Below are 17,710 nucleotides of genomic sequence, written 5' to 3' on the forward strand. Positions count from 1 at the left end.
CGTGGTGGTCTACTGTCTGGCTTTGGTGGTCCTCTGCTCCGCCGTGGTGGTCTACGTGGTGGCCACCAGAACCAGTCAAACCCACACTAGCCCTAGGATTATTCTTGTGTTTTGCCTGCCATATACCTGTCTGCCTCTGTTTGACCCTGCCTGCTTTATGACCATGTCTCTGTCTTCTCCACAATAAAAGCTTTGCGAATGACTCAAATTGTGAAATTCGTGTATTAAATAAATTCAATGCACACAGACTGAAGAAGTTTAAGTCTTTGTTTTTTTTTAATTGTGGTGATTTTGGCTCATATTTGACATGCTAATCAACTCAAAACACCTGTAAAGGTTTCCTGAGCCTTCAAAATGGTTTATCAGTTTGGTTCACTAGGCTACACAATCATGGGGAAGACTGCTGATTTGACAGTTGTCCAGAAGACAATCATTGACACCCTTCACAAGGAGGATAAGCCACAAACATTTACCAATTTATTGAGATGCACCTGTATGTGACCTTGGACCACAAAACCAGTCTCAAGTGCTGGGGTATATTTGTAGCAATAGCCAAAAATACATTGTATGGGTCAAAATTATCGATTTTTCTTTTATGCCAAAAATCAGTAGGGTATTAAGTAAAGATCATGTTCCATGAATATATTTTGTAAATTTCCTACCGTAAATATATCAAAACTTCAGTTTTGTTTAGTAGCTAATTAGTGCATTGCTAAGGACTTTATTTGGACAACTTAAAAGGCGATTTTCTCAATATTTAGATTTTTTTGTACCCTCAGATTTCAGATAGCCTATTCAAATAGTTGTATCTCGGCCAAATATTGTCCTATCCTAACAAACCATACATCAATGGAAAGCTTATTTATTCAGATTTCGAAAAATTGACACTTAAGACTGGTTTTGTGGTTCAGGGTCACATATCAATACAGCCTCCCTCGCTGCGCGTCTTACAGAATATTTCAAACATGATCGTTTCTTAGTCCAAAGCCTACATTAGATACCAAAAAATATAAACGCTGCTAATATACACCCGTGGTTGCGTTGTCTGTAGTAACGTAGGCCCTACTCCCGAAAACCACATCATGATTCTCTATACCGAAATCTCAGTTGGAATCTTTTCTGAATCTGTTCAAATGTTGTCTAGGACACGACGAGTGCGGAGACTGTGTAGGCTACAATGCGGTGAGTTATTAAAAACGTAGATTAATTAAAGGTGTGCTATAAATAAACAGTTAACCGCTTTTGAGATACACACTTGAAACGGACTAGACTTGGACGTAGCTATTCGATACACATCACGACAAGCGGATATTTTGAAAAGTTATGAGTTCAACTTTATGCAAACACTAACGTTACACAGTTCGCGTCAAAGTAACTTTGATATTAAGACGCCAACTGACCCGTAAAAACTATCACCGCAACGTGTTCACATTCATATATATAGCCTAACGTTACACTGTTAGTAGTACAGTTTGCTTTTGTACATTGGACATGTTCAACAGGCCTATTTTAAGCATTATATGAACCACGAAATTAAATTCAAATACGACATTTTAGTTTAAAATGATGAAATGAAGCACCCGACCTGCATGCATGTTACTCGATTGTTTGCACTGAGTGAAACCAAAAGTGAAACTAAACTGTAATGCGCAGTACCTTATAGGCAGATCAGAATCACAAATTGAAATAGGCTATCCATGAATAATGACTTTTCTTGTTCCTCTGATGTGGCGACTTGTTGAAGCCCTCAAACTTGTCTGGGACTAGAAATGTTTTTCTTCATAACCAGTCAAACCACGATCATTCCAGGAATACGAACAATACCAGTTTTCCAGCATTAAAAATACACACAGGCCCTGTTTACACCTGAGGGGTCCAGATTGTGTCTCAAATTGCAATACTCCAGAATACAGTAAACGTGAGGATGTTACCGTGAAATCACAGATTAGGCCTATTGTGATATTATAATTTTAAATTATTATAAAGCTAACTTTAACTGAACTCACAAAATTGATTTAACTCTACACATCTACCTTTCTAATCTTACATGTCACAAATCTGCATTCAAAAGGAAACAATTTGTATGAGTTTATGGTCACATTACTTTTACAAAATGCATGTTTTCTATATTTTATATTTAAAAAAATGTTTATCCAGGTATCAGTATTGGCAAGTATAAGTAAGTGTCGGTATCATACTTGTTCTCTAAAAAGAGTGATACTGTGACATTCCTATTTATCGCATTGTAACCACAACTTAGTTTTGAACACTTCTATGTTCATGATCTTTTCTGTTTTTAATTCACATGAGTGAACAGAGACAGAGGAGGAACCAGGAAATTATGCAGCTCAGACTCAAACCTGCGGGAGCACCACAGTTCCAATGTGTCTTGAGCTAGTGCCCTACCCCACTGTGTCACAGTTCTGATGCACAACTTTGTGGTAATTAACAAATACAGCCAATTAGACTGAAGTGAAAGAGTGTATTAATGAAGTAAAGAAACTGTACTCCATTCATAAGTTTGTCTGTTATAGTTTACCATATAATGTAGTCACAAGGAGGCAGTATTGCATCAAAACAGCAGGCTGTATGAGCCTGCTGAGTGATAGTTTCTCTCTCAAAGACTTTGGAGCAGATGATAAGCAATAGTACTGTAATTACAGTAGTTTTACAATTTATTTTACAGATTGAAAATGTTAGACTGTAAATGTACTTGTCTAATGTAAAATAACACGAAAAACCTGTAACTGAATTTAAAAAAAAAAGTTTTTAAAGAAAAGTTGGTAACACTTTATTGTAAAAAAAAAAAAATCCGTAAAATTTACGGTAAAAAAAATGGCAGCTGTGGTTGCCGGAATTTTACCGTAAAAAATACGGTAGCAACGTTTTAGGTTTTACGGTTTTAACTTAAATTTACAGTTAAATACCGTAATTTCATTAACTGATATAATGTTAATATACCAACCTTATTGAAGTACTGAAATCTGTTTTGTACCTTTGTAATACACTGATAACCACCCAATGCAGGTGGGAATGAGAAAGTCACATGATGAACCAAAGCCCATCACAAGCAGCTTTTAAATAATAACATATATATAGATGCACAGTGTCATTCACACAAACACCAAACACCATCATGGTAACACACATGAAACTGAAATAATGCAATAAACATTCATTTAACAACATTAGGTGTAACACACAACCCTAATATACAAAACTGATAAGAAAAAACTAAGAAGAAACAGTTATTTCAACAAAAAAACATCACATTTGAAATGTAACGCAGGGAATTCTGGGAATGTCAATTTACAGTTATTCATTGTAAATTATACAGTCTTTTTCACTTCCAAAAATGGTATACTACCGTAAAATGAATGTCCAATACATGTAATGTCCAATATAGTTTTTCACCGTATATAGTAGGGGAATTTACCGTTAACCATTTAACAGGTTTTTTCTGTAGCATTTTTACAGTCTTTTACCATTAAATTCACGGTCATTTTTTACAGTGTGGTCTCTTTTGAACATTCTGTTGACAATAGAACCTTGCACTTACATGTCAACTAACTCTCATTAGAGTATTAATATAATATATAATAGTATAATTAATATCTGCTAATTCTTTATTGTGGTGGTCTCCCAACAGACTGACTATAAATAACTTTGCAAGAACATGTCAGCTCAATCTAACTCTAACCCTACCACTCTACTAATACTCTAGTGACACTCTAGTGATAGTTAGTAGATATGTTTTGTGCAACATTACTTATAGTCAACAGAATGTGTTAAAGGACCATCAAAATAAAGTGAAACCAAACCGTTTTCTTTACCCTCATTCACTATTCCCTACATGAGGATACTATATATTACTATATAGTCCACTCAATGATTTTTTGGAACTTACAGTTTTTCTCAGTTGTTTTGGTTCAAGCATATAGAGCACATTCTGACAATGGAAGATGAATAAGGAAACAAAGAGGGTCCAGCCAGGAAGAAGGTGAGTAAGGATTTGAGGTGGAAGGGTATTACTTATAAAGCTCTGAATGGTTTAGCACCTCAGTATTTGAACGAGCTCTTATTGCATTATAGTCCTCCACGTCCACTGCGTTCTCAAAACTCTAGCAATTTGATAATGCCTAGAATATCAAAATCAACTGCGGGCGGCAGATCCTTTTCCTATTTAGCGCCCAAACTCTGGAATAACCTACCTAACATTGTTCGGGAGGCAGACACACTCTGTCAGTTTAAATCTAGATTAAAGACCCATCTCTTTAACCTGGCTTACACATAACACACTAACACATTTCTAATATTCAAATCCATTAAAGGATTTTTAGGCTGCATTAATTAAGACAACCGGAACCGGGAACACTTCCCATAACACCCGATGTACTTGCTACATCGTTAGAAGAATGGCATCTACGCTTATATTAGTCTGTTTCTTTCTTATTCCGAGGTCACCATAGCCACCAGATCCAGTCTGTATCCAGATCAGATGGTCACTGCAGTCACCCGTATCCAGTACGTATCCAGCCCAGATGGTGGATCAGGACCTAGAGAAGACCTCTACAGCCCTGAATGTCAGCGGAGACCAGGACAACTAGATGAGCCCCAGATACAGATCCCCAGTGAAGACCTTGTCTCTTAGACGGCCACCGGGACAAGACCACAGGAAACAAATGAGTCCTCTGCACAATGTGACTTTGCTGCAGCCTGAAATTGAACTGCTGGTTTCGTCTGGTCAGAGGAGAACTGGCCCCCCAACTCAGCCTGGTTTCTCCCAAGGTTTTTTCTCCATTCTGTCACCGATGGAGTTTTGGTACCTTGCTGCTGTCGCCTCTGGCTTGCTTAGTTGGGGACACTTAATATCCAGCGATATCGTTGACTTGATTGCACAGATACTATTTAAACTGAACTGAGCTGGATGATGACATCACTGAATTCAATGATGAACTGCCTTTAACTTATTGTCATTTTGCATTATTGACACACTATTTTCCTATTTAATACTGTAAAGTTGCTTTGGCACAATCTGTATTGTTAAAAGCGCTATATAAATAAAGGTGACTTGACTTGAAGGCAAAAGAGTGACCACAGGTTTACTTACAGCAGGTGGAACATGATGGTCAACATGAGGAGCCGGTGGGTAAGTTTCAAAATATTTGGTGATGGTTCACTTCTAGAAGGCATTAATTTGTTGAACCCACAAACAAGTGTGGTTTTACTTTGGGTGACTTTTATAATGTGGAATAGATTTTTAATACATTTTATGAAATGAAATAAATATGCATGTAATATACAAGGATAGAGAAATAGTTGTATTATATATAGTAATATGTATAATAAATATATATATTAGTATGGAATGACCTGCCCAACTCAGTCCGAGCAACTGAGTCCTTAGCCATCTTCAGGAATTGGCTAAAAACACATTTTTATTTATTATACAATTAACAAATGCAAAAGGCCTCTAAGCTTGCTCTATTCTTTTTCTATTCTATCCGTTTTCTTTTTTATTTATTATATGATTTAAAAAAGACCTAGCTACGTGTACTGCATTAAGCTAACTGAGACTTGTTATAGCACTTGCATATTATTGCTCTTTTGTTGATTTTGATTGCTTCCATTGTCCTCATTTGTAAGTCGCTTTGGATAAAAGCGTCTGCTAAATGACTAAATGTACATGTATATGTAATAGTTAATTGTCAAATTGTCCTAGTTAGCCAAGCCCAGTCTAAAAACACACAAAACCACCACCATAAATAAAAGAACAGAAATTCTACAGACAATTAATTATTTGTAAATTACACTTAGACTCTTTCAAGAGAACATTTGCAATTGGTTTGTGAAAGGTGTCTTAACATGCAGTAACATGTCGCTAGCATGTGATGTTTAGTCTTTCAGTGAAGCAATTAATTTCATTGTTTCGGTTTCAAAAAACTATTTTTCTCCCATCACTATTCAGTAAAATTGTTTGTAAAACTTGCATTTTAATTCCAAAATGTAATTCTTACCATGGAAAACTGGTTTTAGAAAGCTAACTCAGCTTTTAGCCAAGCCATTTAGACAATAATAGGCATTATGTGATTACTGATATATGGAAATAATCTTCACTCTTAAAAATAAAAGTGCTTAAAAGGTTTTTCACAGCGATGCCATAGAACAACCATTTTTGGTTCCACAAAGAACCACTCAAAGGTTCTTTAAAGAACCATCTCTTTCTTACCTTTTTATAATCTGAAGAACCTTTTGCCACAAAGAACCTTTTGTGAAACAGTTTTTTCAGATGTTAAAGGTTTTTTATAGAGCCATTTAGACAAAAAAGTTATTCTATGGCATCGGGAAGCACCTTTATTTTTAAGAGTGTTGTTGGCCAATTAAAAAGAAGTACTAGCTTCCCCTTTATCCTCTTGATGCTTGAAATTCAATTGTACACGTGTATACAATTAAAACACTTGTTTCATGATCCTAAAAACCTTTTGATCTAAAGGCTACTTAAATGCCTGATTATGTTACAAATTAATATGTGTCTGATTATGGTTTTGTGGACAAGGCTAACACATTTATTGTAGTATTCTTATGTTGGTAGTGGGTCAATCACAATAACCTCGATGTACAGTATGTTATTCATATAGGTCATTACATATTTCCTATACTTCTATTTGTTGTCTATTTTGATGCCTCAAACCATAACTACTTAAGCAGTCTCATGGTTTTAAATTAGTGTGTGTGTGATGCTGGATTTGTAATCTGGACATGAACACAGTCATAATGTTATCGTTGTAGAGAAATGTTTTTGTTCTGTTTGAAGCTTGACAGACATCATGCACTCTCACTATATATGGATAAGAGCAGTGACTCAAAAATGTCTACTTTTGTGTTTGACAGAAAATAACTAAATAAACAACCTTTTTTTTTTCCCCGAGTGAACTATAATTTAAACGTGAACTATGTAATTTGCCATCTTTCATTTCCGCACATGACTAAAACAAAAATTCAAACGGACATCTTTTAGATGTATTCATATAGGTATTTATTATGCCTATATTCCACATTGCATTGTTATATTACATCTTTAGTGGTCAAACTGTCTATTTTCCAAATGCTTAAAACAATTAAAATGTACAGTATAATTATTGCAGTTGAACCAGAGGTTTCACACTCTAGGAAAGTGCATGTCACCATCCAGTCTTTAGAGGATGAACAAGGAAGATTCTTTCAGGAAGTTGGATCTTTAGTTGCTTTACTGTCCGTTTCAGCATCTGCTGGACTGGATCCTGCAGGAGAGCTTAAGTTCTCTGGCTTCTTCTCAATGTCTTTAGTGTGCGGTTCTCCCTGAGGGAGATCTTCACTGGAGGGTTTCACAATCTCCTCAGCAGGGGAAGTGTCTTGTGGAGGCGTCTTTGATAAGGGACTTGTATCATCAGGACACAAAGAAGCAACGCTCTCCTCCTTCACGCCAGGAAATGTCCGGTCTGGATACAATAGTTTCAGCTGTTCCTCAAAGTAACTCTCCAGATTAGCACCCACATTGGCCATCTCAGTGTCTTCCTACAAACAACGTGAATACACAACATTACACGTCACATTGTGATATGCCTCATTCAAGCTGTACCACTGTTTGTACCACCGTTCAGAAGAAATTCATATAGGTTTGAAACAACTGAGGTTAAGTACATGACAGAATTTTTTGGGTGAACTAACCCTTTAAACTGTTAAAACATTTATCACAACCTTCGAACAGCCTTTGGTTAACAACACATTATCTAGCAGTCAATTAACCTATAAATCTTACTGAACTGAATGTAATGGTAATGATATCAGTCTATTGGACGGCGATTCTTTATTTAAAAAACAAACAAACAAAAACAATTGTACACAAATACCAAATTAACTGGAAAAGAAAAACGATTTGATGTTACAAGTTTTTAGAAAAATGAAAAGTAGAAGTTTTGTGAATTTAAAACGTCACTATAGATGGAAGGTATGAAAAGGTTGGCCCTAAATAAATGAATAAATAACATAAAACATTTAAAGTAGGGCTGCACGATAAATATCGCACGATATTTAATGCGCATCTCGTCAGTAAAGTTGGTTCTGTAATCAGCGGTAAATCTCCATCACATGCGTGCATTCACGTGGAGCAGCATTTACTACACAGAGCCGTTGTTCACTGACAAGCTGCGCAAAACCACGATCATATTTTGCGCATGTTTTGCGTAGCTTGTCAGTGAACAACGACTATGTGTAGTAAATGCGGCTCCACGTGAAAGCACGCACGTGTAGAGATTTATCGCCGATTACAGAACCGGCTTTACTGACGAGATAAAACAGTGCAATATTTATCGTGCAGCCCCAATTTAAAGCTATGTATAATCCATCTAATAAAACTATTTTTATGCTTTTTTTCTTAAAATCAACTTACTAGACAGAAAGTTCCCCTAATTGAAGAATCATCCCTTATATCTTGAAAACAATATTGTAAATCAATGCGAGGCAGCATACCTTGTGGAAAGTTGCACAGTTTTTGAAAATCAGCCTGACATCCTCAACAAAGTCCTCAGTGCTCTTGTAATTGCTGTCCTTCAGTTTGCTTCTGATCACCGACAGGTCCATTGGTGTCTTTATTATCTCACTGTACTCTGGCATCGACTGGCATCAAATTTGGGGCGTGAACAAGGGACAGAACAGAAAACAGTCTTTATCATTAAATGAAAAAACAAAACTAAAGCTTTGATCCAAACCCTACTAGTAAGTATATCTGGGTCACCCCAAAATCTGAAGAAAAACATAAGAAATTATATTCTGCTTACTGACATGAATTAACACATTTTTGTACAGTGGCATTTATGACAATTAAGCACATTTTCCTTTCCAAATTCTAATTTCTGTAATGCAAAAAAAACATTCTCAATACCCTTCCAAACACAATGATTTGCATATTTATTAATTCAGTTTTTATTTAAATCAGCATTAATTGAAGGCAGTAAAAATACTACTCAATGTATAGATATTTTAACATGCAATGAAAATTATTTAGTTTCCCGTTAATTTAAGATTTCCTATTATACTTAATTATCATGACAATAATGTCACAGATAATGTCATGCAAAAATACTAGATTACCATATTATCATATATTTCACAAAACAGGCTCAATTTTCTTTATGCAAAATACTAGGTGCATCCCAAATCGCATACTTATGCACTATTCTATGACGTTTTGTAGTATAAATAGTGCGAGTAGTGTGTTCACACTGAAAAAGCGCACTTCAAAAACCTGGACGATGCACTTAAATAACCCAAAAAAATTAAAGTGTGGAATGTTGGACACTTCATGCACTCAACCAGACATGTTCTCAAGTCTCTGAGGTCCAAGTCTCAAGTCTTTACAGTGGAGTCCAAGTCACAAGTCTTTGTTCTATTTTTAGCAATAGTTCTTTCAGCTACTTTTACTGAATGTCTTGTTCATTTATTCAAAACTGTCTAATAAAGCACACAAACTTTTACGGAAATCATCATTTAATTGTATACAGAAAATTTTTAAACCTTTCATTTTATTTACCGGTATTTTACATTATTTCTGAATGTAGCAATAAAATTGTACTTGTATGTGATCTTGTTTTTTTTTTTTTTATATATTAATCAGTCAAAATTCTTATTGTTGGTTAACTCCTTATTTATGGTCATCCTTAATTTAGCATTTTATACTATTCAATTTTTTATTTATTTAAAAGCAATTATTTTTGGAAAAACTCATTTTAAAATTATGGTTAGTTTCAACTGTTATATTCATATTTAATCTCTTCATATAAACAAAGTAAGGCTTTGTCTGTGGTCTTTCCATTTAAAATTGGAGGCAACCACTGTATCCAAACAAAGAGCAGTTTTTAATCGGAATTGAATTGTATGATTTCGAAATTTGAGGCAAAAACAGAATGGTCTGACTTCAGATTTGTGAAACTATAGCACATAAAACATCTGCACGAAACAAAACCGTAGACGGGCTGATGAACGCAAATTCACTCTCTGCCAGCAGGTGGCGCTTACAACACCAACGATACAGCGTTTCCTTGGTTTCTGCTGTAAACAAAACAGCACCACACTTATGAACGCTGTTGTATGAACGCGTTCACGAGTCACGAGTCCAAGTCAAGTCTCGAGTCAGCTGTTCACGAGTCCAAGTCAAGTCGCAAGTCTCTATTTATGCGACTTAAAGGCAGGGTATGTGATTTTTCAAAAACAATTTAGAAAACTGATTCGGGCCGAATAGCAAAACAAACTTGTAGCCAATCAGCAATAAGGGGCGTGTCTACTCGTGATGTGGAGGAGAGAGCTTCCAGTGCATGGGACGGACATTAGCAAGGCCGAGCGATAGAGATGGCGGATAAAAAACAAGAGGAAAACGTCTGCGGAACGATAAGGCAAGAAGTAGGACCCGTGTAAATATCGGATCAGCTTTCCAGCGCTGGAGAGAACTCAAGGAGCAGAGGCCTGCGATCGGACGCCGAGGTTGCTTTGTTTCTTCTCAATAGGTGAGTAACACCGTGTCTACAACAGCTAAAGTCTGCCTACACTGGACACGATCAAACGACCGCTGAAAACCATTCGAAATTTGTGTCAGCACGTCATAAATAGAACCCCGCAGCAGTTTTCTGTCGGGGATTTGTTGCGCCGCGCCGCTCACATCCGTAGACACACATTGGTTTTGCTTTGTTTCCCAGAACTAATCGTTGCCTGGGTTGTGTACGTATATGTGGGGTGGAGCTATCAAAATAGAGGCAAGACCCATTTGGGGTAGGGGAGTGTTTGTTTTGGTGATTTCAAATATCAAAATTGGCTACCAGAAATCACTTACTCTGCCTTCAAGTGTGACTCGAGTCCAAGTCGCAGACTCAAGTTTCCATCTCTGCACTCGCAGCTTTAGTTATGTCGCAAAGGGGGAGGGGCTATCAGACTCCCGATTATTAATAACAAAATAACCTTATAAAATTCATAGACTACATGGTTGAGTGTACAAGTACAGTGTATAGTGTGTCATTTGGGATGCAGTTACTGTTTTTCTTCGAATTGAAATTTGACCCACACGTTTAAATTATTTTATTTTTAAATTATTTCCCCAATGAAAATAAACGTAGTTCATGTATCTAGAATGCCATAGAAGATCTTACCGATGGTGTTATAGGCTCCTGAAAATCCGTGCTGAGCTCATTGCAGTAAAGACGAAGCAGCAGTCGCTCACATTTCTGCATGAACACAACAAATAATTGCAGCCATTTTAAAAGATATTTTAAACTTAATAGTTCTAAAGTGACATCTAAAATAAAGCAGAACTAATTGAAAAATGAGTTAAGTTAAATTAGTTAGTTAACTGAAATCAGTTCATACTCTTTTATCCACAGGAGCGAAAGCCTCAGAATCTGGATCCTGCTTCACATTGTTCGATTCTCCGCTACCACTGTCGTTATACTCCATTTCAGGTGAGGTAAGGTCACGGCAGAACGTACAATACCACTCACCACTACAGATACACACAAACACAACACATAACTACAGTAGAATTAATAGAAGAAAACTACAATCACATCTGTTGCATATTAGCAAAAGGGTGACCATGCTCAAAATCTTTGTAGAAAATTTTACATTAAATACAAATTTTAAATGAAAAATGATATTGTAGGGATGGAATGATATGACCAATATCGTGATATCGCGATAGCAAAACTCTATTATGTCAGATATTATATTAGATATTATCGTGGTCACATGACGATATGAAATGATAGGTATTCCAGGCAAAAAGCGTAGTTTTTAAAATACATTTAAACTACTTATTCTAACATAAAAGGTCTTTAAAGTTGTGTTTTGGGCCATGCTTTGGCACAGTATCTGTCAAATGAACTATAACACAAAGCATAATATGGCTTAATCCCTTCATCAAGTCTGTTTTTGCTGCACGTTTCAAAGTGAAGCGCACACATTGTTGAGGCGATCAGCTCGTGATCTGGTGTTTTCCGTGAATGAAAGCAGTGAACTGGTTTATTGCATGTGCTGTGAGTTTAAGGCAGGTTTGGGAACTCAACAGCTATCAGTTAGGCTTAATTTTCTTGGCAGATGATTACAGCATTTCATTAGATTTGTAGTAAGATGCGTTTTTGTAAGCCTGTTTTCACTGAAGCTGGAGTTAACTTCGAAATAAAAGCTCTACTGCCATTTCCGTCAAAATAAAAGCTTAAAAGTGCCGTATGAATTACTGACAGCTAGCGGTTTAAAGGCAGTCCAAATTCAAAATATCTCTTTGAAGTGTAGAAATTAGGAAAGAAATATTGTAATTTCCCTACTGTAGTGTGAACCAAAAATAATATAATTCATATTACTATGAAATATTAATTTAAATTTATTTTACAGTGCAGTTGTTTTACAATATATGGCTATTACTGTCATTGTTGCTATTATTATTATATTCTAATTTGTTTGGCTTCCTAAAACACCAGTGTGAATGTAATTTAGACTGAGACAGTATATCACAAATAATAAGAGTCCCCTTTAAAGTTCAAGTAAATTCGCTGACTTTTTTCTGACTTAAGATTTCTTAGTTAAGAACATGGGTTGGAGCTATAGATGCATGATATTATCGGAACGATATCGGAATTGGCCGATAATGGCTTAAAATTTAAATAAAATGAAAGTAAAATATACAAATAACATTAAGATTGTGTTTCTGATTAAATAAAGCAGTAACTGAGGTTCTAAAATCATGAGTATGCTTTGATTTAAAGGTCAGAAGATATAGCTTACATGAATAAAAATCACAAACATGACACTTGTAAATGAAATAATTTTATATAAACAGATTTATTTATTAATGTGTAATGTTTTTTTTTTCTTTTCTTTTTTTCCAAACAGATTATGAGCTCTGAAAGATTTTCAGAATGTTAACAACTCTTTCTTTAGACCATCTACAAATGTTCAATCTTTAAATAAAATGTTAAAGGTGACCACTGCATCTGACTGGAAAAAAAGGGATTGATTTATAATTATTTTCAAAGCTTTCAATGTAATCTCATTATAAAAGAACTTCATTATTGTTTATTTAATTCGAACAAATAAGTTTTTGTTAAAAACTAACCAAAATTAAATCTTCAATTATCGGTTTTTTAAAATATCGCAATAAATATCGTATCGTGACATTATTGTATCGTGAGATTTTTATATCTTTACATCTCTACGATATTGTCATGCCTACATTGGGATAAATGCAACAAATGTTGAAAACGGTTCTGCTGCTCAATATTTTCGTGGAAATCATGATAATTTTTTAGGATTCGTTGGTGAATAGAAATTGTAAACAACTGCATTTATTTAAAATAGAAATCCTTTGTAACATTATAAATGTCTTCACTGTCACCTACTTACCCTAAACGTTTGAATGGTAGTGTATCACGGTTTTCACAAAAATATTACGCAGCAAAAACTGTTTTCAACATTTGTTGCATTTATCCCAAAGTAGGCATGACAATTCTTGAATACCAAATCAGCATGTAACACTGAAGACTGGAGTAATGATGATTTTGATTAATCCGATACCTTGGAGAGGCAGTCAATGTGGGAATATGGCAGCTAAGATGGAAGACTTTGGGACATTTGTCACAGCAGAGCAGTTCTCCTCCGTTCTGGCACACCGCGCACCAGTCCTCATTGGGGTCTTCATCTGCTTCTGGGGTCTTCTCTGATTGCTGCTCACCTTGTGGCGTTTGAGACTGAACGCCTGTGCTGTCTGGAAGACTGGCTTTAGCATTGGTGTTTACCTACAGTAACACACAAAATTAAAATAAAAAAATACTGTGAAAAACTGTTATTTGTGTGTACCTGACAAAATACATGAATTTGCTAAATTTGCTCTTTTAAAAACAGGGGACAAAACGTTGTCTTTGTTGTTAAGATGTCAAATCAGAATAAATCTGATGTTCAAATCTATTCCATCTCTGATCTGGTGCAGAATGAGTAAAATCTTACAAAATGAACTTCACCGTCATCCTCTGGTTCATCTTTGATGACAATGACCGGCCCTGGAGACGACCTGCGTCTCCTCTTGGTGGAGGGGTTTGATGGGCCACTCTGGGGGGCTTCTACACGCTTCCAGGGGCCAGAACTTGGGAAAAAAATTAAAGCAGCAAACAACTAAATGATTAGATGTGCATTTTGTGAAGGAAACAGCAAGGCAGTAAAAGATTGGAACATTTTCACACTGTGATGACATGCTTCAATTATTACTAATGTAAATCCATTTTTTTATATATATATTTTAATTTAAAAAAAAAAAGTATGTAAATGCACAACACTGTTATTTAAAAATATTTTTATATATAAATCGGTTCAGCACAACTGCAAAAGCCTTTCATCTAACAGCTTTAATCAAACTTCCTATTTTATTTTCCTTATTTGGAGAGTCGTTGAGAGAAAAAAAAAGTTCAATTTGAATATTTCTTTACAAGTTCTAAAAGTAATCTTTACATCGCTCTCATTATAATAAATAAAGCTACATATGCTTGCAATGTTAACAGCTTCATTCATTTAATGGGAGCGATTAAATGTTGCAGACTTTTCCGCTAAGGAAACAATTATCTACACTATGATACACTTTCATCACCTCTCATTTACATCCTTGACTTGACAATGACATACCTATTGGTTACATTTCGAATGCTGGCCATTCCGTTGCATCAGTGCAAGTTGATAAGATATTTTCACGTTTTAATCTTAAATCTTTCAAGTACAACATAAAATCTACACAAAGCAAAATTTGTTGTATGTTAGGCATTTCCTGATTAACTAACAGAAAACAAACTAATGAATTAACTACAGAAAACAAAACACATAATGACTTAAAAGAACTCAAAACCTTGAATTAACGGAAGAATGTTTACCTGGTCTTTGGTTCTGATGATGTGACGGACATTTGTCTTCCTTGTACTAAAAGTTCAATAAAATCAAGACAATATTCAGTAATGTATAAAACAAAGCATTTGATAACCGAACATGAACTAGGCAGCAAGCATTTATGTCTCCAATCGACAAGACAAGGTGGTTACCGATACCAGACAATATTTTTTGCTGAAGAAGTGTACCAGTTCGTTCTGTAGGTGTGGAGAGGTGACTGGGTTGATAACTGGGCCTCTGAGCAGACAGCTGCATGCTGGGATCAAATCTCCTGTTCAGGTACGACGTTACCTGCATGTTCTGCTTAAAAAGTGCAAACAGAATTTTGCATATGTATATTACAAATGAGTCATAATAGCTGCTGAAAAAACTCATCTTTACCATCACAGAAATTGATTCAATTATAAAATATATTTACACAGAACTCTAACATTACTCCACATTCACAATACTACTGCTTTTACTGAATTTTGGATCAAATAAATGCAGTCAAAAACATTTTAAAAATCTAAAATTATTAAGAGTTTTTCATAGGCCAATAACATTTATACTGTATATGGGTGGTTGACAAAATAAATAAATAAACAAACATCTCCATGTTTTTCTTTCTGGCCTATAGGTAAAAATCTGTATTTTTAGTGCTGTCAAACGATTAATCGCATCCCAAATAGAAGTTGTTGTTTACATAATGTGTATATTTATTATGTATATATAAAATACAGTATATATTTTGAAAATATTTACATGTATATACATTTATATACTTATATTTTATATTACATATAAATACATTTAACATAAACATGACATTTTTCTTATATATGCGCATGCATGCATGTGTGTGTTTGTATTTATATATACATAATAAATATGCACAGTATACACACAAATATTATGTAAACAAAAACTTTTATTTTGGATGCCATTAATCACGATTAATCGTTTGATAGGACTAGTATTTTTTTTTTCATTAAAAAAAGGTTACAGTTGACACAATTACATTTTTTCTGATTGATTGTACAACAAATAGTTGCAATAATTATTTAATTATCAGTTTTTCACAGTATAAACTTAATACACATCTTGTATTAAGCAAACAAACATTACTTCCCTTAAAGCTTGAGAACAAACAGTGCACGTGGAATGTGATGAATAAAAATATATGAAAACAAAATATAAATATAATATTAAGCCAACCTATTATTTAAGAATGAGATGTTTATTTTTAGAAATTATTATTTTATAATTATTATTCAATTGGATACGATTAAGCAGCAGCAAAATATTTAGAAACATTGCTTTCTTAATTATACTATAACTTAGGGCTGTGCAAATAATCGAATGCGATTGTCATGCGCATCTCGTCAGTAAAGCCGGTTCTGTGATTAGTAGTAAATCTCCAGCACGTGCTTTCAGATGGAGCGGCATTTAATACACAGAGCCGTAGAACGTATTTAATGCCCAGCCCTACTGTAACGTAATTATATTGAGATACTACAAAGAATATTTGTACTTAAACATTATTATGTAAATAAAAACTGTAATCATAAAAACTTTATGTGTCACAATTTGATTAATGTAGTTTCAGTATTTGATTCCATCATGAACTACCCATAATCCACTACCAAATTAGATCCACTACAAAACTGCACACTTATACTTCTTAAAATTCACTCAAAACAATCGATAATTTTTATAAAAGATACTTTTTTTTTAACCTGTCAAGCAGGCACACTTTTCACCCAATGCTGATAACATGATGTCCGGCACACTCACCTGATTGAACGTCTGTGGAGAAGGAAGTGAAGCTCCACTGGAGAAAGCAGCACTGTGCGGATAGCGGGTTCTTGGCAGCACCTCCATCGGTTTAGCAGGGTAGGTGGGATTGTTGATAAGACCCCTCAAAGTCTTTAAGAAAGAAAAAACAGCAAGTTTAGAATTACACAATTGTTCTTCCAGTCATTAATGAGCATTATATTAACATGTACACTACCAGTCAAAAGGAATAATTCAATATGGAATAATTCACCAAGCTTCAACCAGGCTGCATTTATTTGATAAAAAATACAATAAAAACTGTAATATTGTGAAATGTTACTATAATTTAAAATAACCGTTTTCTATTATTAAATATTTTAAAATGTTATTTATTCCTGTGGTAGCAAATCCAAATTTTATGCAGCCTTTACTCCAGTCTTTAGTGTCACATGATCCTGTAGAAATTATTCTAACTTTCTGTAATATTAAAAAATCACACTTCACCTGTAGAGGTAGGTTAGTGGGCTGAAGCACAGGTGGTGGGCTCCGTGCACCATATCGACGCCCATGTTGAGGCATGCTGGGTAATGCCTGAGAGGGTGATCCACCCTGCATGGGTCTATGTGGAGGTGGCCCTGGTAAGCGCATGCCATGGTACCATGACCACTGGTTGGGCGGTTGGTGGCGGTTGGTGTGCTGGGAGAGTTTCTCCACCTGCATTTGCAGCTGGGCCAATGTGCTTTGCCGCTGCTGCTGCTGCTGCTGGGACTGTGAGCTCAGGAACCCGGTCTGAAGACCGTCGGGTCTAGGGCCTGGGTTCATTTGCTGGAAAGGAAATGGCTGTGGACCGCTGGGATGACGCACTGGAGTTTTCTCTACGACTAAAGAACCTGAGAAAAGATTCAAGAATATTTCCAGTTGATAACTTGTACATTTGCAAGAATTTCTCTCTTTTACACACGCAAGCCATTGAAAGTGCACTCCATTGACATTGGACATATTTGACACA

At 35.3% G+C, this 17,710-nt stretch overlaps 2 protein-coding genes across 2 annotated transcripts in view; both read right to left on the minus strand.

Moving 5' to 3' along the window:
* The window catches only part of LOC107570112 (NACHT, LRR and PYD domains-containing protein 12), a 59,977-nt gene extending 58,433 nt beyond the window's left edge, over window positions 1-1,544 (minus strand). Inside the window, exon 1 of the mRNA XM_016256313.1 lies at window positions 1,256-1,544. The gene's annotated coding sequence lies outside the window, so the exon portion shown is untranslated. The remainder of the gene's footprint in view (window positions 1-1,255) is intronic.
* A 5,481-nt stretch (window positions 1,545-7,025) lies between these two features.
* LOC107570113 (transcription intermediary factor 1-alpha-like) lies at window positions 7,026-17,700 on the minus strand. The gene is made up of 10 exons (XM_016256314.1): window positions 17,206-17,700; window positions 16,720-16,851; window positions 15,132-15,243; window positions 14,931-14,976; window positions 14,020-14,155; window positions 13,591-13,811; window positions 11,392-11,524; window positions 11,175-11,249; window positions 8,509-8,655; window positions 7,026-7,554 (listed from the first exon to the last, which is right to left on the minus strand). Exons 1-10 carry the CDS (start codon window positions 17,698-17,700, stop codon window positions 7,222-7,224), a joined length of 1,830 nt encoding a protein of 609 aa, XP_016111800.1. The 3' UTR covers window positions 7,026-7,221.
* Window positions 17,701-17,710: the final 10 nt, after the last annotated feature.

Source organism: Sinocyclocheilus grahami, unplaced genomic scaffold, assembly GCF_001515645.1.
Source record: "Sinocyclocheilus grahami isolate Dianchi unplaced genomic scaffold, SAMN03320097.WGS_v1.1 scaffold1417.1, whole genome shotgun sequence".
NCBI classification, from domain to species: domain Eukaryota; kingdom Metazoa; phylum Chordata; class Actinopteri; order Cypriniformes; family Cyprinidae; genus Sinocyclocheilus; species Sinocyclocheilus grahami.